The 24,459-nt window shown below is 33.8% G+C and overlaps 2 protein-coding genes across 5 annotated transcripts; both read right to left on the bottom strand.

Moving 5' to 3' along the window:
* Nucleotides 1-851: 851 nt before the first annotated feature.
* On the bottom strand, nt 852-7,008 carry LOC140888894 (uncharacterized). 4 transcript variants are annotated; one of them, XR_012152101.1, is made up of 5 exons: nt 6,733-7,008; nt 3,824-4,023; nt 2,285-2,473; nt 1,257-2,085; nt 852-1,081 (listed from the first exon to the last, which is right to left on the bottom strand). XR_012152101.1 is itself a non-coding variant. In XM_073296603.1 (5 exons), exons 3-5 carry the CDS (start codon nt 4,007-4,009, stop codon nt 1,663-1,665), a joined length of 798 nt encoding a protein of 265 aa, XP_073152704.1. In that variant the 5' UTR covers nt 4,010-4,023; nt 4,617-4,783; nt 6,733-7,008; the 3' UTR covers nt 1,115-1,662. The 4 variants fall into 4 exon arrangements, 3 of the variants coding, with proteins under 3 accessions (XP_073152704.1, XP_073152710.1, XP_073152699.1); XM_073296603.1 differs by lacking the exon at nt 852-1,081 and adding an exon at nt 4,617-4,783 and having other exon boundaries at nt 1,115-2,085; XM_073296609.1 differs by lacking the exon at nt 852-1,081 and having other exon boundaries at nt 1,115-2,085; nt 3,824-4,055.
* A 13,834-nt stretch (nt 7,009-20,842) lies between these two features.
* LOC140875207 (uncharacterized protein At4g15545-like) lies at nt 20,843-24,181 on the bottom strand. The gene is made up of 9 exons (XM_073278809.1): nt 23,782-24,181; nt 23,630-23,698; nt 22,525-22,578; nt 22,377-22,440; nt 22,184-22,258; nt 21,828-22,082; nt 21,637-21,682; nt 21,392-21,470; nt 20,843-21,263 (listed from the first exon to the last, which is right to left on the bottom strand). The coding sequence occupies exons 1-9, from the start codon at nt 24,061-24,063 to the stop codon at nt 21,171-21,173; spliced, it is 1,017 nt and encodes a 338-aa protein (XP_073134910.1). The 5' UTR covers nt 24,064-24,181; the 3' UTR covers nt 20,843-21,170.
* Between the last annotated feature and the right edge of the window lie 278 nt (nt 24,182-24,459).

Raw genomic sequence — 24,459 nt, 5'->3', positions numbered from 1 at the left:
TATACTTCATCTTATGTTATCTACATTCCATTCCATGTATAAAATATGTGTCAAATTTACTCACAAGTGGAATGTAAATAACAAAAAATGGAGTGTAAATATCAACTACGAAAAAATAATTATAAATTTGACATAAAAAATAATATTTTTTTATGAGTAACTCAAGTTGGAGATCGTCTAATAAAATTGAAACGTAAGACTGATTTATAAGAGTTTTGTTTATTTGAAAATGTTTCTTTAGAAGGGCAAAAAAAACAAAAAAAAATGGTATTTACATCCAAGTCTACTCGCTTTACCTTTATAATAGTATTTCGCTGCACGTATTGCATGCTTGTACAGTTTATTTTTTAAAAACAAAAACAAAAAAAAATGTAAAATTTTAAAAAATACTATATTGTACTTTCGTAAACTAATAGTCACAAAAACACGATAAATATATTAATTTTACAAAGTAAGTTACTTTTTCGTGATTTTCTTTTTAAAAAATCAAAGGACACAAAGTGTGTAATTTGATAAAAATAAAAGCATCTAACGACTAAAAAAACATATATAAAAGGAATAAGATGTTAAATAATTTTGGTTTTATTAAAAATTAATGTATAATAGTAATTTTCAATCAAGTTTCAACGATAATGGAAAGTTATTTAATTAGAGATTTTTATTATAATAATAATATATATTTTTATATATTGAGGATTTCAATTCAATTCAATTGATAAGAAATAATTAATTTTTACTGAAACAATATTTTATCAAAATCTCAGATATCATATCGGTCATGAAATCATAGAAATGAATGGCTTCGACCTTAAATTTGACAGCACTATCATAATTTTTTTTAAAAAAACAAAACAAAAAAGACAGCTCTGATTCAATTGAATAAAGGTTTTGGTTTTGGTTTTTCGTTTGTTTGTTTTTTTTTTAACAATTTCGATAATAATTATAATTATTTGTAAATGAGACGATCTTATAATCTTGTACAAGCGAACGTACAAATGCATCAAGGATGTTTCCTTGGACGTAGCAGAGAATCTCCCGTGACTAATAAGTGGGAACCTTGCTCTCTCCCAAAGATCAAAATCTGTAATTAAAAAACGAAATAATTGAACGTTCAGACACAATCATCGTAATTTTTAACATAAATATCCTCAAATCATATTAACTAGTACATCATTATTAATGAACAATCCAAAGAAAAAAAAATCTATCAAATGACTCGATTTGAAAGAAAGACGGGGCAAATAGTTGTGTTTTACCATCTTTTCAGAGTCACGAGCAGCACAGAAAATGGTTGACATATACGACGGGCACAATTTACATCTTCAGATGGATTGAGCACAATGCTTGACATTCCTCGTATGAAACCTTGCGAGAGTGTTAATGAGCTGTCTCATATCGATCCCTTAACACGTTGAGCTCCTACTCCCAACAAGGAATGGCTGGCATGAGTATCGAGCTAAGCATGCCAACAACTACGTTGCAGATAACTAGCACAAGTTAGCAGGCCCAATGAAAATCCTCAACCTTCGAATTCTTGAAACAGGATGCAGCTTTCTCCAAACGATGTCGACGATATCATGCTATGCATCTCATCCCAGGTTAGGTTTACTTTTAAAATTGAGTCGAGGTGAATTCAATTTCAGGCGATGGGTCATAAGAAATTTATTTGACTGCCTTAACGCCCACAGTTTTAACACGAAATCGATACTGAGGCTGAGAATCTTCATCCTCATCTTCGTCTTCTTCTTCTTCAGTAGAGTCATCTTCAACACTGTCCCATCTGGAGTAGTCAAGATTAGAGTGTCCTTTTGGTTTTGGGATAGTCTGCCATCCAGATTGTTTGTTGGATCTTTTTTGAATATTGTGATTTCTGGAGGCTTCAAGTTCAGAGGAGGGAATGGGGTTATTGATTTCATTACTTTTCTCGTTTCCTGCAGCTGTGTCAACCATATCTTTTTCTTGGTTTTCACATTCTTCCACCTTGTTAATACCTTCTCGTTCGTAGTCCTTTTCCTCCAATTCTGTTTCATAAGAATGATCATCTTCTTCAATCTCGGCCTCATCTTCCGGTATAGGAGCAAGTGACTTTCCTTGAACAAAACACACAATCTTTAATTGACAACACCGAAAATGGCCAAAAGAAGTCCAGAAGAATGAAAATGACAAATTCAGAATTTTCGCGGCCGTATATAAATGAAGTCCATGCCTTGTGAAATGCTGAAGTGGTGTTGGAATAAAAATTTTAACTAAAAGGACGCATAATCAAGGAAAAATGAGTGCTCACCAGTTGAGTTTTAAGACGGGCCTGGAGGTTTCTGTACATTTCCGATGATGGGTTCAACTCAATAAGTCTGTTGACATCAAAAAGGGCTGAATGGTACTCCTTCAAGGTGACCAGGGTTTGAGCTCGCAACATCAGTGCTCCTGTGTGATTTTGGTCAAGCTCAAGCACTGAGGTGCATTCTTCTGCTGCCTGCAGAGATTGAAGATTAATATTAAGTATTTGATAATCTTTATGTCCAAGAGAAAAAAACAAATATTTCCCAATGAATCATGATTTTAATAATCAATCTTCTTCCAACAAAAGAACATATAAGTTATTATGGGCAACAATATGGAGGAAAATGTGTAAGAAGCAACTTGATACAAAAAAGCACCAAAAAAACTTAATACAAAAAACCACCAAAAACCAAGAAACATAACTCTTTCTTGGGAGAAAAAAAAGGTATAATAAAAAAGGAAAATATCAAGATAGCAGTTGTTGAGTTTCCTGCTAAGCAACGATAAATCCATTGGACAACGAATTGGGGCCAACATCTTTTAGCCAAACCTGTTTTTCTCACTAGTCAAGCTTTCAAAGTTGTCACAGTTCCATTCAAATCTTCATGGACTCCTAAATGCACCTTTACTGGCTTCTAAAATACCTTCAAGGACATGACAAATTTCCCTCGTTAATTCCCTACGTGTCTAATTGGCAGTCAGCTGTCAACCCTCATTGGCAAGTTATGCAAGTGAATATAGTTTTACTACATCACATCTCGTTTTAAAAATAGTAGAGGTTTAAAAAGTGTTCATCATCGGAAAATTATCGATTTTTTATAATGATGCCACAGTAGACAGTTTCAAATGATTTAGAGTATACATGTCATAAATATCAGAGAAATACAAGACAAAACTGTTGTAAGACTAAAACAGTCATTTCTACTGGTAAAACTCAACAGTTTTTTGCTGATCAACACTAACCCTATCCCCACCCAAAGCATCGTCAAATCTAAGCCCAATCAGCTCAGAATTGGTAGATTGCCACTCTTCTCCATTATAATTGTTCTAAAGTCAAGTTTCACCAATCGCAACACACGACCACAAATCCCAAGGGAGAAAATAAAATTAAAATTGAAAAGAAGAAAAGAAATGGACCAACAATAATCAATTTGTGAAGCCGAGTCTGGCTAGCAATATGAATAAATAAATGTTTTAAAGTGGCTTCGAGCCTTGGCCAAGCTCCATCGGCATTAAACTGAAAAACTCACATGATCCAGCCAAATAATTTAACTTTTTGATGGAACAATCATCTTAAGTGCTTCCTCAACTACTGTCATACATATACATACACAATACGCCGAGTATAATCATTACGAAAGTTCAAGCACAACTACTATTAACTTCCCCAGTCACACATTTTATTCTCCTCCCATTAGTCAACATCGTACACGAATTTTGAGGAGTTTCTCTACTCACACAAGAAGAAAATCGTAATTCAAATTAAGGTTAATAAAAGCTGGGCCGGAGCATCAAAAAAATTTGCATGAATAACAAGGGGTACCTTTTTGAAATCTTGAAGCTTAAGATGACACGCGGCCCGATTGCTGTGGAGGGCAATCTTCTGTGGCTTGGCCTTCGCCATGGATAACGCGTCGGTGTAATAACCGAGTGCTTCCGTATACTTGCCTTCTCGGTACAGCTGGTGTGCCCTCTCGATCTTATTCAACGTAGGCGATCCGGATGCCATCTCCGATCACAAATCTATCGATAATCAATCCAACAATCCGCAAATTCTTTGTCAACCGGGAAAATAGATAAATACAAACGAAAATCAAAATTCGAGCAACGTCTATCGAGAAAAATTATTTCAGCTAAAACCAGCGATTCGGAACATATTCCAATCAGATTAACTGCCAAACTAGCAAGAGATTGGGATTGGTTTTCAAGGGACAAGAAATCTATATGAAGAAAAAAATAAAAGAAAAATAATAAATCAATGGAGATAGATGAAAATGGAGGCGGGAGCGAAATTATAGGGGCTCCACATGTGAGTGTGACCTTGATCTGTTAATAATTGGATATCCGACTCGGATATTAAACCCATATATTTTTGGGTTTGTGTTTGGGTTTGAGTTTGGGCTTTAGCCAAAATAAACAAGACTGGTCAAGACATATATGGTTAGGAACTAAGCCCAAAACTTTATTTGAGTTACGAAATTTTTCCAAATCAAAGCTAAATCAACAAACAGAAATGTATATTCCCCTTGTCACGTATATTTGTTAGACAAAAGTAAAATCGAGAAGCAGGCAAGTTAGAAACAATAATTTTGCGGGGAGAAGAAACGGAGACTGACTTGAGGCATGTCATAAGTTTCAATGTGCTTTAGATTTTTCTCTTATGGTGGTGTTTTGAGGTTTGTAGTGGACGTCTTCTTCTCAAGATAGAACGAGAGAACATGCAGTAGCTTAGCACAAAGTCTCTACGAACAAGCGAATTGAACAGTACTTGAACTTTACTTATCTGAATAAGAAGTTAAGAAAAAACGAGGGAAGGAGTTAGTGTCGTGGTTATTTTATGACTTGGGACAACTATTGTAGGCTCATGTCATCCGTATGAATGGCCAAATGGGTCTTGTCTATGCCAGCATATGAGCACTGCCCATGTGTTGCATCCAACGGCTCATTTAAAAATAAATAAAAATTAAAAATTGGGCTGCCCGAATGGGATATCATAGACTAAACCGGCCAAATGTTGGCCAGTCGGAGCACCAAAAGTCAGCCAACTAAAGCACCACGGTCAGCCAAGTGGAAAGCATGTAGAAGGTAACTTTTCGAATATACTACTTGAATTAAAAATAATTTGAAAATAAAAAAAAAAAACATTGACGGCAAAAAAATGGGCGGGGAATTTTTTATTTGATCAGTCCAATATTAAATGTATCCAGATCTCGCAGGCAAATCAAATCTTCTAAGTGCATATCGGTTGATAAGCACCTCATCTATATATATATGAGCAAGCACGAGAGAACATCTTGACTAACCAACATTAAACTCTCATAAAGTGTAGTAACATATATACGAACTCATTTTGTTTTCTATTCAGTATGAGACACTTTCACATGTCTCCACTAAGCTCAATCCACAATACGTCCAATTTTCATTCACAAATGCAGAGCCATCTATAAATCCAAAGTCCAACAGTATTTTCATAAATTAAGAATATTATTTTTAAAAAGTATGTTTTACAAAAGAAATTCTCATTCTACCCTTGTTTAATAAATATTTTAATATGATACAAAAACTTGGTGAAAATATCTAATATACTTAATAAACTTGTTTTATATATCATTTCTTTTAATTTAATAAATTTACGCCATATTGATTTATCAAAGTAGATACTTATGATACTTGTTTGCATTTAATTTTCAGTTAGTATATGATATTTTTATATTTAACAAATTATATATAGAAACCCTCATAAAAATTAGATTAGGGCTTCTACTTTTCTAGGGACGTCATTGACTATACATGAAGTACACATAATAATGATTTTTAAATAAGGTTGAGTGGCACATGTGCATAGCACATAAAGATAAAAATTTTGTGATGTTTTATGCTACACAAAGAAAAAAAAAACATAATCTGGTTATCATATATCAAACAACATTGATCAAAATTTAATGTCGTTTTTCGATACAAATGTCTCAATAAGTAATATGAAAACCAATAATATTTTGAAATTTTCTTAACAACAAATTCTTAATCAGAATATCATCACAATAACGAAATATACTGTCTTTCATTGATTAAGAGTGGACACCGCTTAAATATTAGCCTCTGCATTTCACAAAGCCATTCATTCACCCAATTTAAAGATAATGCCATTCCAACTTTCTACAAATAAACGTTTATGGTCCCAACCCCCCATTTATATATAGGCCATAATACCATATACGTAATTATCCTAATTAAATCTATATATACACGAAAACTCAAAGCATTTACAATCGAGAATTGTTTGGCTTTTGTTTGCTGCCGTTTTACTTTTTTCAAACAATTATAATAACTTTGGTTTTACAATGCCCAAATCTAATAAATAAATTTAGAACTAATGTTAACCATACAACAATCATATGTTATCAATGTAATCAAATTTCATTTGTGCAAAAGATTGCCTTGATATAAGGCAACACATAAAGTCGATGCAACTCACAAAAACTATAGTTTTAATCGCATAAATTTATATTGATTTCTATATTACACAACTAACAAGCTTTATAACAACAATAACACAAAATAATTTTAACCCAATATTTCACACAAGTATCATAATTTACCTATCATATGATCACAAGAACAAATGCAATAACATAATCCCATAATGAAATTGCAGAAATTATGAGAAAATAATAATCACAGTATAAATGAAATTATATCTGAAAAAAAGGTTTATTCAATATTTTTTATCACCTTAACGTGAAAATCAGAGTATTAGGTCTCCGTTGCTACGAAATTGCAGAAATTGGATCCTTTCCAGACCTGCCTCTTCCAATTATTTGCTCTTTGTAAACCTTTGATTCACGATAACCACTCTCGAAGCTCTTTGCGGTCAATAGAAAGTGGATGGATTTGGAGATATTGAAGGGGGCGAAAATTTGGGGATCCCGAAGAAAGGGGCGAGGTGTGTGCGGCCGCGGGAGAGGGGGAGGGATTTTGGTGGGAGCCCGGGATTTTGGTGGGAGCCCAATTACGCGTACAGATTTTTTTATTTTTTTTAAGGAAAAAACTTGTAAATTTAAGTATTGACGGATTTATTCCGTTTCTAAAGCCGGATTATGTTTCTGTTTAAAAAAATTAATTTTTATAAACAAATTTTTTGACGGAATTAGAGCAGTCACAAATTTCGTTTCTAATCCGTCTTTAATTTTGTCTATAAAAAGCTATACAAAAAACTGTCTCAAATCCGTTTTTAATTCTATCTCAAATATTAAAAAATATTCAATTTATTTAAAAGTAAAACAAATTTATATATCCATCATAAATCCGTCTCTAATTTATTTATTTTTGAACAAATTCATTTTTGTCTCAAAATTTTTGTTTCTGATACCATGTATTCTTGTAGTGAATATGCTATGTTTAGAAACATTTACATAAATTTAGTTGTTTTCAGTGATTTTTATTTTTTTAAAAAAAACGATTTTGGTATTTGAATAAATATTGAAAAAGTTTTTTTTATATTTAAATATATAGTTAATTACTTAATTAGAAACAAACACCCAAAAAATTAGAAATTCTAACTTTTAAAAAAGCATTTTTAAAGTGTTTTTTAAGAAAATTTTTGTAACCAAACATAACATTTTTTTAAAAAATATGTGTTTTTTTAATTTTTAAAAAGTACTTTTATCCTCCTCTCTCTCCAACAAAACTGGCTTATAGTCTCAATAGTATTCATATAAGTTTCACAATAGTTGTATATATAACGCATTCAAATAGTTGTATATATAACGCATTCAAAAAAGTTTGTACATCTTACTATACTATTATAATAGAGACCATATAATTAACTAATTTTAATCAATTGATGAAACTAGATTTGAAATTAACATTATAACCTAATTACTTAATTTTTAATAAAACTAAAATTATTGAGTAAATTAGTCATTTTATGTGGCTTCCTATTTTTTAGCTAATAGATGTTTTGTTATTTATCAAAATGAAACCTATTTTGTGCTAATTGATGTTTTTTATTAACAAAAATGTCATCAATTTTATAAAATTAATATATCTATTGGGTTTTTTTGTTGAATATTTGTTTAAGAAGAAACGCTATATTTTCTTTTTTTTGTATTTTTTAGTTTTTGCAATTTATTTTAATTTTTTATTCTCGTTAAAAAAACGAACAGTATGGACACGTAACGTGCAAAGTACATCAAAATACTTTGATAGTATGTATATGTATACTACAAATAATATTTCATTTCTTCCGATGTTCCAGAGGATTTCTAGGTAGATGAACTTTTGGCGGTTCATTTCAATCTATCTATACACGCATTACCCCATGATAGATCCAATGATCCTCATTTATCAATACACGTGGAGTCCACTAAAAAAAATGAATATCACATATATTGATAAATGTCCACCGTTAGATCTACCTCAAGGCAGTGCCTATATAGGTAGGATCTAACTTACCCCTAATTTGTCTTAAAATATTTAGTTTGAGAAAAGTGGAAGAGAATATTACGGTGATTGATAATTTGAGGCTATGAGCTACACATTCCGGGCCAGTTTTCTCAAATGGCCCCACAAGTTAGTATGATATAATTAACAACCATTAATTGTTCGGGAAAATAAATAAATAAAAAATAAATAAGAAAATACAGAAGATGAATAAAATAAATAATAAATAAAACAAATTTTAATTTGCCCCATAAATTAATATTCTTGCTTCCCAACTAACGAAAAAAAGCAAAAAAAAAAAAAAAACACTAAACCAAAACAATAAGGATAAAGCATCAATATATATTTTGGGACGAAAAGTCAAATAAGAACGAGGAAATTGACTTGGCCCTCCTTGGAAAAGAATATACTGTATACAGTACAAAATTATATTTTGGCGAATACTTTTGTCGAAGTCAGACAAAAAACTAAAGGGCAAATTATTTTAAAATTTCCAAACCCAAACATTTCTTTCTCTTAACTCCCTACAATTCAATTTCTTTGTTTCAATTCCCTAGTGGTCTCCAAATTTGTCTTAATAAAGTGTTTAGCATTTAATCCTTTGTACGTAGCATTGTTTTACCTATCGAACCAGTTCAGGCTAAGCCGAACTATCGGTTACGCAAGGTTTCCAGCCGATATACTCTGGATTAGGGTCCAACATGCTTCCGTAAGATGAATTAAATTCAAAAACCTCTTTGATCATAATGTCATCGGGTCATACCTACCGAGTTTTACGAAGTGCTCCTCACACTCCAACCACGCAGTCGCAACAGATGGTTTCTGCACAAGCTCCTTCAACGACACCCAGCACAGCCTTAATTCGTTTTCTACCTTAAGGCGTATGGTATATGAATTTAATTATAAAATATGAGCATGAAAGAACAAGAGACTTTAGAAAAATTATTCAGACATAATATTATTACATAAATCAACTCCATTGAAGAGGAGAAGACAACTTGTTTAGCTACTCATAGTAGCCTTGTTCTTGAAATACATAAACGAAAACTTATATCAATAGAAAGAGAAATATTACAACAATTTATTTGTAAGAAAACTGAAGGAAATGATCGATATCTTCAGCTTCCTTGAACGCTTGTATTTATAGCTGAGGTTCCACTCGTTTCACCGAGAAACTTCAGGGAATCTTACAGCTGTTTGTCTTGTCCTTTTATGCCATTATTAATGGCATTTTTAGCTAGTGGATGAGTCACCCGTTATTCACCTTGTCCTGTTATGCCATTATTGATGGCATCGTTTGTTGGTGGAGGAGTCACATGTCGTCCTTTTTCTTTTGGATTTATGCTCCTCACATGTCTTCTTTATTGTTGTCGGGGCATCTTCTGCTTTTGCAGTGGTCCCCTGAAAAAACGCATCTTTGGTGGTCCCTGTCCACCGTTGCTTGTCTCGGAAAAATCTTTTCGATCCGTTCGGGGTTTGAATGTTTTTCCGAACTCTGGCTCCTTCTGATCAGGACATTCTGGGCAGATAACCTCAGACCATCTTCCTATGTGAGCCATGTTACAAAATTTTCGGCGAGTTTCTTTACTCCCCGGCAGCTTGTTATTCCACAAAAAGTTTCTCTTCTTTTCGAAGAGTTCTTCCGCGAAAGCTGTAGTTTTTCCTGTCATTGTATTTAACAGGAACGATCCATTCACAGAATTTAGAATTTGAACGGAAATTTGACTTTGTCCATCTCGGTGAGACAGACCCAAATACCTCATGCCCTTCTGGTTGAGATTTCATTTTCTCCAAAAGTGGACACCAAAGGTATTTCTTCAGCTTTAGGATCCTTGATAAATTTATGGCCCGTCATATCAGGTCTCCTTAGCTTGATGAAATGAAAGGGTTCATGTGATCCTTTCCCTGTTGGCTCTGGAGCTGCACTAAAGAAATATAGTTCTAGCACATCTCCTCTGGACAAATGATCATTATTTGTCCATGTTTCTTGGACTGCTTCCTGGATCCATTTTGGTAACTGTGATATCTCCGGAAAGCTTGGTGACGTTGTATAAATTGAGGCCAAAGCCCCAAATTCATACCAGAGTTTTACATCCTTAGGATTGACATTATTTTTTAGCCAAACCATTGGATATATTCCTGCAACATCAACCCTGCAAGTGTTTGGGTTGATTTCACTCCTTGTCTTTAATTTCTCCCACTTCTGTTGATAAACCTGGAATGGAGAAATAATAGCTGGATTAGTATCAATCTTAGATTTACCCTTGTCAGTGTTGGGCCTAAGATTGATCTCTTCCTCTTTTACCCCAGAGGCGGAGGGTTGACTTGATGAATTATTCTCATCAATTGTTGCTTCATCCAATTCATCAAAAGTTGATGATAGATTAGCACTTGTTTCTTGGGTTTTGGTGTAACACCCGATATTTTAAATACGTAAATCCGCATGCATAATTAGGATATTTAATTATTTAAATTTTAGACTTATGGGTTAAATAATTATGTGAATTATTTGTGCATGATTTAATTTATTTTTAAGCATTTAACCCATAATTAGTGATGTTTATGATTTTTAGTATTTTAATTATTTTATCGCGTAGACGGGACCGTGGACGGACGAGATGACAACTTTCTAGCCAATTAATTTCATGAGCCTTTTTAGAGCCCTAAAATATTATTTTGAGTTTTATTATCTCAAAATTTTTAGTATTTAATTTTATATATTTTTAGGAGTCCGTTTTTATTCAAAATAAGCCAAAATATTGACTTTTTAGTATTTTTAAAATTTCCTAAATTTATAATTTCGGGATTTTGTTTATGATTAACTTAAATTATCAGATTTTAGTTTTTATTTAGAGTTTTAACATTTTAGGTTTTATATTTAAAACTTTTAAATTATCCTAAAACCTATTTTAATTAAAAATAAAACTCTAAACCTAATCTACCCCAAACCCTTAACCAATTACCTTAGTAGCCGCCTCCCTCCCTTCTCCATCATCTTCCTCAACCGAGCAACCCTAAGGAAGAACACCATAGCCACGTTTTTGAAGGTCCAAAGCAAGTCGTCGTCGTCCCGTTGTCCCGGAATCGTCTCACGCCCGTTTTTCTCTTCATTTTCGGTGAAAGGCATGATTTTCTTCCAATTTTTTTCGTACCTATCAGATATATATTGTGTGGATTGTGTATGCATCAAAACTTTCAATCTTTTTTCAGAAAATGGTTTGAAGGGTTCGAATTTTCCCATCCTTATTTCATGTTCACGTTCTTTTGGGCATGGATTGGTCAAGGGCTGTTGGCTGATGGTTCTTAGGTCTGGTAGGGTTCTTAGGGTCGAGCCATGGCTGGGCTAGGGGCTGGATTGGGCTCGGCCGAACAGGTGAGGGCTGGAAGGGCTGAAGGAGCCGCAGTCTAGGGTTTCGGGATTAATGGCTTCGGGTTCGACGAGCAGGCTGCATGTCGGCTGGGGCTGGGTCAGGTCAGGTCCGCCCAGACGTGGGCTACGTCTGGGCGGCGGCGCTCCGGCCAGGGACGGCCGGAGCAGGCCGGCAGCAGCCACTCTGTGGCTGCTGCTCACGGCCGCAGTCGAGAAGGGGCTAAGGATCGGGTCTAGGGTTTTAGGTGTGGTCCGGGTCGGGTCAGTGGTCCGGGTCGGGTCAGTAGGGTAGTGTGTCGGGTTAAGTGAGTCCGGGTCCGGGTTTGGTGGGCCGGGCTCGAGTCTTTTATTTTTAAAATATTTTATGAATTAATGGGTTTTTGGGTCAATTAATTTGAAATAAAATTATTTGGACTCCCAAATAATTTTATTTGGACTTTTAAAATTTTAATTAAGTTAGTCCATTAATTTTATGGGCTTTTGAGCCCATAAAAGTTATTGGGCCAATCTTTGGATTTTTGGGCCCATTGGGCCAGTTTAAGTTGTTATTGGGCCTAGAATGTTTTATGGGCTTTAAATTATTTTAATTGGGCTTAGAACAATTTTATTGGGCTTAAGTATGTTAATGGGCCAGATTTAAGTAATTGGGCTTGAGTGTTAGGGCCAGCAGTCCAGGACCATCCATGAGAAATTTGCATGTGTCCTGATTATATATTTAATTATTTTTATGCATTGAAGTTATTTTAATATTTATATGTTAGTAAGAAATTAAATTAAATATATATGAAGGACACACATTTTATTTAAGTACATGCATTCATGAAATAATTTTATGCATAATTGAATGTTTAAGGTTGAGCAATAATAAAATATTTTATGTTGGAAGTTGAAGTAGTGTGACAATTTAAGGGGGATTCGTCCCCATATGTGAACTATTGAAGGGCAGTTTACTGCCAATTTAAGAGGTGATTCGTCACCGCCACGTACATTGGTTTCCACGCTGATCAGTATTTAATGTATGATTTAAGGTTACACTACGGATACAACCATGCGATGTTAAAAAATAATTGCTCAAAAATGTTTATGTATTATGTTATTTAAGTTAAGTTATGTTATGTTATGAAATTTTCAAGCATGCTCATTCATGTATATGTATGTATTAGTATTTAATTGTTTTAAATTATTTTAAACCCTTGTTATGTTAGCATGTTGGGCCTCTAGGCTCACTACACTGGTATGGTGCAGGTGAGTACGTTGAGGATGAGGTTGTACCCACCGGAGGCGATGATGTATGAGCGGACATGCAGTGACCCCGTGACCGTGATAGATGTCTGAGTCACATGCATGTTTTGATGATGTCAGCGCGTTACACATTTTTATATTATTTTTCAGTGGTTGTGAGTTTTGAATATTTTATTGGAATATTGTCAGTGCATGCAAATTTTAATCATTTTATTTATGCAGTATTTTTAATTAAATGTTTGTCTCAGATATTTATTTTATTTTAAAGAATGCATTTTTATTTAAGTATTTAATTAATTATTTATTTATTTATTTTTAAATCTTTTTATTCTGTGCATATATGTATGGGCATATATGTACATATTTTATTTAGTAAGTATAAAAAAAAAAATTTTCGCATATTTATTTATTAATTTTAGAGTTAGGGTCGTTTCATTTGGAATCTTCAACCCTTTGTTCTACAACCAGTGGTTGTGTTTTTTCTTCTTGTAAAACCAATGGTTTTAACTTTTCCTGTTTATGAGAAACCAATGGTTTCTCTATAGCCTTAACAATTGGCCCTTGAATAGCAGCTCATAGTTGAGTTTGAGCTTGCATACATCCAGTAATTCGATTAGATACTTTGATCCGATCAACTTGTTGTAACCTGCCAGCCATTTCAGCATTAATGACTAACTGGTTGAACTCGATTTGAAGCAACCCAAGGTGTTCCCTGAGATGCCTCTGCATTTTCATGATGGAATCCACGTCACTGCCTTCCATCTCTTGTTAAAAAATCTGCAAGAATATTTTCATGAGATTTAATAATAACAATATCAAAAATATAATTTTGACATAATGATTGTCATCTTAATAACCTAGCTTTCTCAGGTTTAGATTCAATCTTATTTCTTAAGAAAGCTTTTACCTGTGTGTTATCAACCTTCAGCGTGAATTTTTAAGCAAGTAAAAATAATGGCCATTTTTCAAAAGCCCCTTTAACTGCATAAAATTCCTTCTCGTTGATATGTCATCTGATGGCCTCTGATTCTGAAAAAAGACCGCTACAGTATCTGCATGGTATTTCTCCATCTGAAGTGATCTTGGTAAGGACAGCTGCCCACCAATCATCACTGGCATCTGTGAATAATATCAGATCATCTTCATCTACGGGTATAGCCATTTTTGAAAGATTCTTACATATCTTCTTTAATTGGTTTACCCCTTTAGTATGGTCATCGGTCCATATAAACCTGGCATCCTTTTTTAACAAAGGACTGAACACCTTTCTGTACATTGCTAGGTTGTTTATGAACATCCCTGCAAAATTAACTACTCCTAGAAAACTCTGGAGTTGTTTTACATCTTTGAGTTTATCTGGAAAATTCTTTACCTTTTCCATAATATGGGGTTGTAGAATTATTCCAGTTTCATCAATCTCAATACCAAGGAATTCAATTTTCCTTGTTGCTATGACTGCTTTCTTTTCAGATAAAACCAGTCCTTCTTTTTTACAAATCTTAGAGAAAATCTCTAAGTGTTTAACATGTTCGTCTATGTTTTTTGATGCTATAAGAATATCATCAATATAAACAAACATAAAGTTGAAATAATCTTTAAAAAGATTATCCATCTTTCTTTGAAATATTTGGGGTGCATTGGCCAATCCCATAGGCATAACTTTCCAAATATAGTGTCCTTGTGGAGTAGAGAAGGCTGTGAATTTCTTACTGCCTTCTTCCATTCTTATCTGGTAGAATCCAGACTTACAATCAAATTTTGAGAACACTCTAGCATTTCGTACACAACTAATTAGATGTTCTCTACTGGGTATGAAGTACCCATCAAACTCCAGGATTTTATTAATACCTTGGTAATTAATAACTAACCTGGGTTTTCCTCTTTTTATTTCACCATGATTTTTGACCAGAAATCCTAGGCTGCTATATGGTGAAACTCATTCTTTGATTAGACCAAGGTCCAAATGTTCCTTGACAATCATTCTCATATCCCTTTGATCTGTTATGTTCATCGGGATAGGCTTATATCTGACGAATTCATACTCTTTGCCTTCCTTTAGAGTAAGACTGGCTTTGAGTTGATTTCTATCCCACCATGCCAAAGGGTGCTCGTTGTAACTTTCTTTGAGCCTCTTTTTGACATCTTCAAGGGATACCTTATTTTCTAACTCTATATCTCTGTGATGTAGAGTTACCTTGAGAAACTCCATATCCTCTGTTTGGAGTTCTTGTTCTGTTGTTATTTTCAACATGGTTTCTCCAAACCTCCTTGGATCTTTCATTTTTGGGTGAAAAAGTTGTCCTTTATCACCACGCTGGCTGCGAAATATTATCGGCAATTGTCGATAAAAAGCAACTTTGAGTCTTTGAACGATAATTTTATGATCACAAATTGTAGTGAACATAAGTCTTCTTGACTCATTGTCTTGTGTGTACTTCTTAAACATTTGTAAGAAGTTATTTTCTAACAGGATATCAGCTCCTGTATCATGAAAATAGATTGGTGGTGTCTTTACCTTGTACCAGTCTGCCCTGCTCCTCCCATAAGGATCTCTGCTTATTTTATTCCTTTGCAAAGAATTAAAATTCTGAGAGAGAAATCTCGTCCAGCAATTTTTGGCAAATCTTCTTCACATTCTTCAGGGAAGACTCCTCTTTTTGCTGTACAAATTCCTGCTCCCGAATCGATATAAGCTGCAAAGTATTCAGCCTTATATTGTTCATACAACATCCCTATCGGAATGTATATGGAGAAAGGACTTGTTGTCATTTTTTAAAGGGATTACTAAATGGCCCTGCCATTTTAACAGACTGTGTTGTAACTCAGTAATCCGATTAAGACTATTCACCTTTAGTCTTCCTAAGGCTTCAGAAGGTAGAGTATGGTTACTCCTTTCTACCTCTTCAATGCGTTCTAGTAAATCATGTTCATGACTTACTAATTTCAACAGTTGCTTCTTCCTCTGTTTGTAAACAGAGTTTTCGAATCTGATTAAGGGATTGTCCCTTATCCAATTCTCTTGGTTTTTCATTTCGTAGAATTCTTATTGAATCCTCCAAGTCTTTTCTTTTGTCATGAACTCTATTCCCTTTTCAAGGCGTTTCCATGGTTTATGATCCTCCAGAAACTCTAGACCAAGAATGAGCTGATCCACTTCTTTTCCTGGAATTCCACATATTTGAACTTTCAATTCTCCAATATTTATCAATCCTTGGTAAGTTCCTTTTTCATGTTGTTCCAAATAGTAAATCGAGTTACAAGGGAACTGGTTCCGATGACTTGTAATTTTGAATACTATTTTCACTTCTTTCCATCCTTCTGGAGATCTAAGTTTTTCTATTATAGAAAACTCTTCTTCTTCTGGTGGAATTTCTTGAATAGGAGATTTGTCCCATCTCCTACTTGTCATTCGGTTTTTTTGAAAAGATAACCTTCGAGGTTCTATTTTAAGGTCTCTGTATAGAACCGGTCTGTCTTGAATTTGAATGTCTGTTTCCTGAATTAAAGGAAACTCAATTCTTTCTGGTTATATTGCATGAGCAACTTTTCCAAAGATCTCTGGAATTTCAATGAACCCATTTCTAATAAATAATTCAGAATGATGAGTATTAGAAAGAGCATATGAAATTTGATATGTAATAGAATATGGTCTATTACCTTTCTTCATCAGTCTCTTTTCCTTGAAGTTTTGATGCAACGTCAAGGCTCGACTAAAGTCCCTGTCAGCTAAATTGTAGGCTATTTTTGGATAGATAACTCCTACAATTTTTCCTGCACAAAGATTTCCTGAGATAGTACCCAGGACAACATCTTGAATATTCCCCATTCTTTTATCGCATACTACGATATCTATGGATGAATCTATTTCTTCTTTAAAAGTTGCCTTGATCATTATTTGGATTGCTCCAATATGAATCCAAGACATCGTCCTTGCTACCTCACCTTTCAACTTTTGCAATTCCTCTCTTATTTCTTCAAAAGGAATTAACTGCATCTCTATTTGATTACTTGTTAACTACATGGGGATTGCCATTTCCCTTCTGGATACTTTGTAAATCAAATTATGTCTTCTTTTTCTAAGCCCTAGGTTGCCTAAGACTCTTTCTACTTGTCCTGCCGAAAATCCCTGGTACTTTTGTAACGTTGGATTTTCTCTCATAATCCTTTGGACCATATTATGAGATATCGTGGTTTGGCTAAAGAATCCAGCCAAACTTTCATGTGTTTCATGCCGAAACACTTCTTCTTTATTCTGATTCTGATTCTGATCCATCCTCAGAATCTTCTTGACTAAACAATATCTCTTCTTCGTATATGCTTTCATCTGAGGGGATATCCTCAAATTGATATACTTGGACTAGATCTTGAAAGAAGACCGCATCATCCATATCTGGTGTTGCTTCAAAGAGTTTAACTCCTTTTTTCTCGTTTTCTGGACAATTTGTAGATATATGTTCTCTTGCTCCACATGTCTAGCAGTTGCAATCCTTGAAACTTTCACTTGCTCTTGTATGAGTTCTTCTGGAAGTTCTTCTTGATGGTGTTCTTCCCCTGCTTTGTGATGAGCTTGTTACTGGGGATGTTCTTATAGGTCCACTTCTTTTTCCTGACCTATAAGATCTGGCCTTTTGTTTGGACCAAATTGTTCTTGGTTTCCAAGAACTTCTCATTCTTTTATTGTAGGGATTACTTTTGAATTTCTTCCTTTTAAATCCCTGTGATCTGTTTCCAATGATCGTTGGAAGATCATTATCTTTACAACATAAAGGTGTACGTTTATTTATACCCCTTATTTTCTTGTAGTTCTTCTATAATGCTGCCATATGGCACCATTCTGCCAATTTTCCTTTCAAAAAGGACGCGCGTCTTGCCAAAGTGTCAAGATGACCTGGAACGTATTCTTTAATCAACATTTCTCTCCAGGAACTTGGCATTTTTGCGAAAAATAGCTGAATAGCTACATTTTCCTCGACTCCTGAATTTCATCTGTATTTAGTGAATAACATAATGTATTCATCAACTAAACAGATATCATGTAACTCGAGGCTATACAGAGCTTGAGTATATCTTCTATTTTTCTCTGTATCTTGATTGTTGAAATAGTCTACCCCTATGAATTGTGCTTTAAATAGTGTGGCCATTCTTTCTCCAATTTCGCTGAGGGATTCTCCTGCTAAGATTGATTCCTTCGTATCTAGCATAGTCATCTCCCAAGCAATCTTGACAGATCCCATTAGACTCATTTCTAGAAGTTTAATGAATCCTTCTTTATTGAGATCTAATGTCTCTGCTGCAATTCTCATAGCTGACGTCCAATCATCTATAAGATCTTCTCTGTTTTTGAAGTCCAAAACATCAAGGTTTAACATAACCTCGTAAGGATGTATTGAATCTAAAACAGTTTTTCCGTAAGGAGTTTGATGGAGTTGGATTTTACTCCTTCTTGATCTGGTTCCTGCTGGATGTGAATTTTCTCCAACCTGAAACTCACTATGTGGTTCTTCTGTTTTAACCACATATATTGGGGGATTCCCTATGGGTTGTTCACCCTCAGGAGAGTTCATTTTTAGATCTACTACTTTGAGATTCTCAAAAGAATCCGCGAGATCTTGTAGATCCTCGAGATTTAATCTCTCTAAAGTAGTCATCAGATAGTGTTTTTTTTTCTGAAACTGCTTTTATAAGATTAATCATCCTTTCATCATCAGTTAAAGGTTTTTGAACCATTTTGGTTTTACCTTTCTGATGTAACAACGGTTCGGTACCAAACGAGAGTGGTAACCTTGAGATTCTCAAAAGAATCCGCGAGATCTTGTAGATCCTCGAGATTTAATCTCTCTAAAGTAGTCATCAGATAGTGTTTTTTTTTTTTCTGAAACTGCTTTTATAAGATTAATCATCATTTCATCATCAGTTAAAGGTTTTTGAACCATTTTGGTTTTACCTTTCTGATGTAACAACGGTTCGGTACCAAACGAGAGTGGTAACCTTCCTCCTGCCTGTATTTCCTTTTCTAGAACCTGAAGTTTGTTCTAGATTTGTGATTTTAGTTTGAAGATCCTTTAGGGTTACAAGAATTTCTTCTTGTTTCTTAAGGATTCCTTCAATCTGCCGAAGTATTTCATACAGCTGATTGCTGTAATATTGTACCGTCTTTTGAATTTCTCTAAGATCTCCGGAGAGTTTAGAGGAATCTGGGGTAATTTCTAAAAATTGAGAGTTAAAAATCATCTTTCTGTCGTAAGTAATCTATTGTGAACAAATTAACTTGTTTATAGGATTTCATATAAATAAAATCCTCTTGATTCAAACCTTCGTTTGAAGTCATCTTTTGTAAAAAATCTTCTCCTCAACAAAAAAAAGTATGAGTTAACGAATAATATTAAGTCTGAATATTTAACCTAAAGCTCTGATACCACTTTTGCGGATGATTCAAGTACCATAATTGAGCACAAACATTGCATAAATGGAGTACATAAATGCATAAATTGGGTACAAGAATTAAACATTGGATTTGACCAAGTTTGGTGGTCCTAGGAAGTTTTAAGAAAGAATTTTTATTGTAGGGATTTATAAAAAAGTTAGGTTTGGATTTAGGAATTTATTCACAATTGACTCAAAAATAAAAGTCAAGAGGACAAAGTAATCATTATTTCTTCTTTACACTCTCTCGATTTCAATTATATAATTAATGTTTCTTTTTTTATTAGTTCGAAATACATAGTCATATATCATATTTAATAATATTTTTTTACACTCATTTATTAATATATTTCAGTTAACTATACCTTGAAAATTATGTAATTATTTTTTAATATATTAAATAGGGATAAAATTAAAAATTTGTATAAAATTTGCTTTTTCAATAAATTTTTTTTAATATGTGTGAAAAAAATAAAATTATATAATCGAGATGGAAAGAGTATTATTTAATTTAAAATATTGTGAACTAATAATATTGTAAACAAATAAGAAAACATTTATTTACAACAAATTATAATAATTTTTTTACATGTTTAGTATTATTATATGAATAAACAAAAGAATATAATACTTTTATATGAAGTTTTAATAGGGAAACACTGTTAACAGGATTTAAAATCTTACAAAAGTATGTAATTGAAATCTTACAGAATAAATTACTTTGACACATAGAAAAGATAAAAATTTATTAGAAATCTTTTTATCGTGATCACAAATGTTGTGAATGGATGTATCAAATCTGTCATTTTTTCTAGTAAATATAAATTTATTTTTGCTTTGATGTAAGCAACTGGGGTGTTAAAATTCTAAACTTACTAAAATTAACTCTTGCCAAGAATTATTTTCAAAAAACAAAAAAACTCTTGCCAAAAATTAATTTGTTTTTCAATCAAGGTTATTTAAGTATAAAATTTGATTTTATTGATGGATAAAAAATGGAAGAAGAAATATTTCAATATAAATTGCATAGAAATTAAAGAATATAAGTTTTTTTTTCCTGTGACTTAATGTTTTCGTTGTTGCTACTCTAAAAAAAATTATTATTGTGCAAAAAGTATATAATGACAAAAAAAAAAAATCAGATTTTTGTAATTCACAATTTTTTATAGTCGAGTTTATTAAAAGAATTAGTTTTCTTTAAAAAAAATTAATATAGTAAACATGTATTAATTAGAATTGAATAATTTCAGATCATATAACGTGATTTTATTATATTTTTTTTGGGCATATAACGTGATTTCAATGTCAAGAACGATGCAAAATTTGAACAAACATATACAATTATAAAAACATATCAAACTCCATGTTACGAATTCAGACTTTCAATAGTATCATAAAATTACACCTTTTTCATGAACTTAATTAAGCCATAAAGTAAACAGCAATAAATTTTTATTTTCATTTTTTTTAGCAATAAAATGACCTTATATGGCAACGTTATTGTTTGCTGATGAGATTATCAACTCATAAATGGTACATTCCGACATATATTCCACACCAAGCAAATTACCAGTATAAGCAACCAAGAAAGCTTGTACCTTGGCTAAGGCTTTGCTTTGATTAAAATCCCATGCCATGTCTCCTGGGAAAAATGATTCGAAGTTTCGGCAAATTCTTCTCCATACCGCTAGAACTAGCGCATGTTGCGACTAAGCAATCCTTGAAATGATACATAGAGATCTTCGTTATCCCTTCCGAAAATATCTTCTGCCTTTCTCAGAGTCTCCTGTTTGTCGGAAAAATAACAACGGTAAGAAAACATTTTGAACGCCAACCATTCCATGAAAAACAACTGACAGAAGCTAAAATTCTAAGATATGATACACACGGGTATCATAAAGGGTTTGGCAATACCTCTCTAGATTGTCTTTGTGCATTCAATTCCTTAATGTTTGTCAGAAACGCACTGAACTGCTCCAAGGAGAGACGACTCCTGCATTTGAAAACTCAACAAATCCTTGAAAGATCAAGAGACTAGTCATAGTTATTTCTTTCATATTTCTGACTTTTGGGGAGTTTCTTTCTTTGGCATGGCTTGTAAAAGTTTGGATTTCTAACTAGTTCTAAACACATTTTGGTAAAAATGAAATGTTACTCACCTGGCTTGACGAAAGAACTCCTTTCCATCAATTCTAGGAGTACGAGCTACAAGTTTTAATCACATGAGAAAGCGAAAAAGATTAAGATACACGCATGATAGGTCAGATATTAATCTACCTGATAAAAAATACTAATTATGCATCTCCATCTCAAAGTGTTATAGATTAAAATTTTCAAAAGTATCGTCTACCTGAGAGTGGGCGTCCACGAGGAGGAGAGTTGGCTGCTGAAGATTGCTGGCTTGATGGAAACCATGCAGAAAGAGAACCTCGTCCATCGTACTGCAGCATAGGAGAGTTGGTGCCGGATGTCTTCCGGGGAGAGCCAGCAGCTGAATACTTTGTTGGTGAAACACTAGCAGATATCATATTTGGAGTCCCAGAGGGAGTAAGTCGAGGCGATACATAGCGTGTCATTGAGAAACTTTGTACACCTTGCTTAGAGGCTGCCAAATAAAATAATAGACAAAACCATTACTTACACTAAAGCCTTGGAAGCAGTTTTGCAGATGTTGAACAACACACAAAACAAGATCGGTTTCAATACCATCATAATTTAAGTTAGAATTGTCTGTAGACCCGGAAAAAGAGTGATATTTTAGGTGGCCATTTGCCTCCTCATCTACATTGAAAACCATAGATAACACCGAATCATCACATGCGCTTGAAAGAACATAGGCATAGATACAACTTATAAATGCAAAATACACGCATAATACATGGGCAAAACTTTAAATTACCATTTGTTGAATGAGTCTTAGGGACACCTAGGTCATAAGTGCCAATATCAACAGTTTCAGTTTGCTGCAATGAAAGCTAAAGATCTTAGATTCACAGCAAGTAGGAATCAGAGAGATGACTAACCCACATAAAGTTCAGCATACTTACAGGTGTGTTTTCATCGTTCAACGATTGCATCAACTGCCTCTTGAAAGTCTCCAGCTGTCAAAAGGACAATTAAATAGTTTGTCAATTGGACTGGACTCCTCATAAACTTAAAAACAATGGGGCTAACACCTAATAATCAAACAGCATTAATAGCAATGAAAGCCCAATAACCAGAAGGTAATGATAATTAACAATTAGTCAGCTGATGTTTCTAGGCAGCAAGTAAAATCGAAAGTTGGGAGTCTGAAAAATCATCAAATTACTGCGGAAACAATTTTGTGTTCCAATTCTAATACCCAATTTCAAGTCATTATTCATAACATTAGATTGCAATTTGTGCAACTAGTATATAGCAAACAATCAAGAACGGGATGATCATATTACCTAATTGGCTAATTCATTTTATGCTTAGGTAATTCACTACTGACATCAAATACATTCACATACTGAGAATCAACATCTTTAAATATAACCTTTTTCTCATACACAAATGATGGATATTAAATAAAAAATAATAAAATTTCGATAATCTCTATGGCTTCTGTGCATCATTAATATCCTAAAACATCTCTTCAAACACTAAATCAGAAACTCAAAGATCAACTGTTATTGGCCAGCAAAACATGTTAACCCGCTAAAAACGACCAAAGGCAACACCCCTCAAACGAGAAAAAGCCATTAAATTTCATCAGTAATTTTCTTAAAGTAGAACTTTTGCACATGCGCTCCATATAGAAGTTGCCCCTTTATTAATTATTTCCGCTGCCACCATAGGGGACGTTCAATTTCATTCAAACAACAAAGATTCCACATTTTCCTCAACCAATATATGTTAGATATACAATTATTATCGATCCAGGTCATATGAGTTGAAACTTTTTAAATAAAGTAGTATTTCACAAGCTCAAAAGCCAGTCCACACGGCGTTAATCCTAAATCAATATTCTTTCTCATTTCCGATTCATAGTCGAGGAGATTTGATTAACATAAAATGATTGTTGGTTAACCCATTGCCTGCCTTATTCGGGAAAAAGGGATTAGAAAAATCAGACAAGAACACCAATTCCTGCTTAAGAAAATTACAATTACACTTGACAAGAATTACCTTAGCCAAGTCTCGACCCAGCTTCTTCGTTGTCAATGCCAAGGAATCCCTCTCCTTCAGTAGCTTCCTCTGCGAACGAACAGCCAATTCAGAAAGTAAAATTTTTTAAAAAATAAAAATAAAAACAAAATTAGCTTGAAACGAAAGTGAACATTATCCTCGCGCGTGATTTTCAATCGCAATTCAGCTTCCTCGTGGGACGTCTCTAGCTCGGACACCTTATCTTCCAGCTCCACAATCCTCAGGTCTTTCTCTTGCAGTTTCTGGTGAAGCCGGGCCGCCTCCGTCTCGAGCTTTGAGACTCGCGACGCGATCGCCATGGACGTGATCTTACGCGCCAGATCCAGCTGGTCGTAGGGGTCCGCCGGTATCACCGACAATATATCGGCGGGCAAATTGAGGTCCGGGGCCACCCCACTTCCGCCTTGCGCCATCGAATCGGAAATGCGAAGGTGTGTCGGAGAAATCTATGCAAGAATCAATTTTATCGTTTGGTGGGAGACGCATTATATTAGATTAGGCCCTTTTGTTTTGAATTTTTTTAGGTTTCCCTCCTCAACGGATCTTTCCTAATTGTGTAATATCAATAAGCTGTCTTTTTCTTGATGATGCCTAATTGCCTATATAGTATATAATATAATACTCATCTTTTTCATAAAATAAATAAAACTATTGTGTAATTTCACATTAAATAATAACAAATTAGTTTTTTTAGAATTTTTAAGGAAAAAACTTGGAGTTGAATTGAAATGGAAGTGGTAACATGCCAAGAGTAGGTTTCACGCATAAAGATTTTGCTCATATTTCAATAAAAAAGTAATTATTACTTT

This window comes from Henckelia pumila, chromosome 1 (assembly GCF_033568475.1).
Source record: "Henckelia pumila isolate YLH828 chromosome 1, ASM3356847v2, whole genome shotgun sequence".
NCBI lineage: Eukaryota > Viridiplantae > Streptophyta > Magnoliopsida > Lamiales > Gesneriaceae > Henckelia > Henckelia pumila.
The sequence above is the reverse complement of the archived record's forward strand: the minus strand, read 5'-3'. Positions and strand labels throughout refer to the sequence as shown.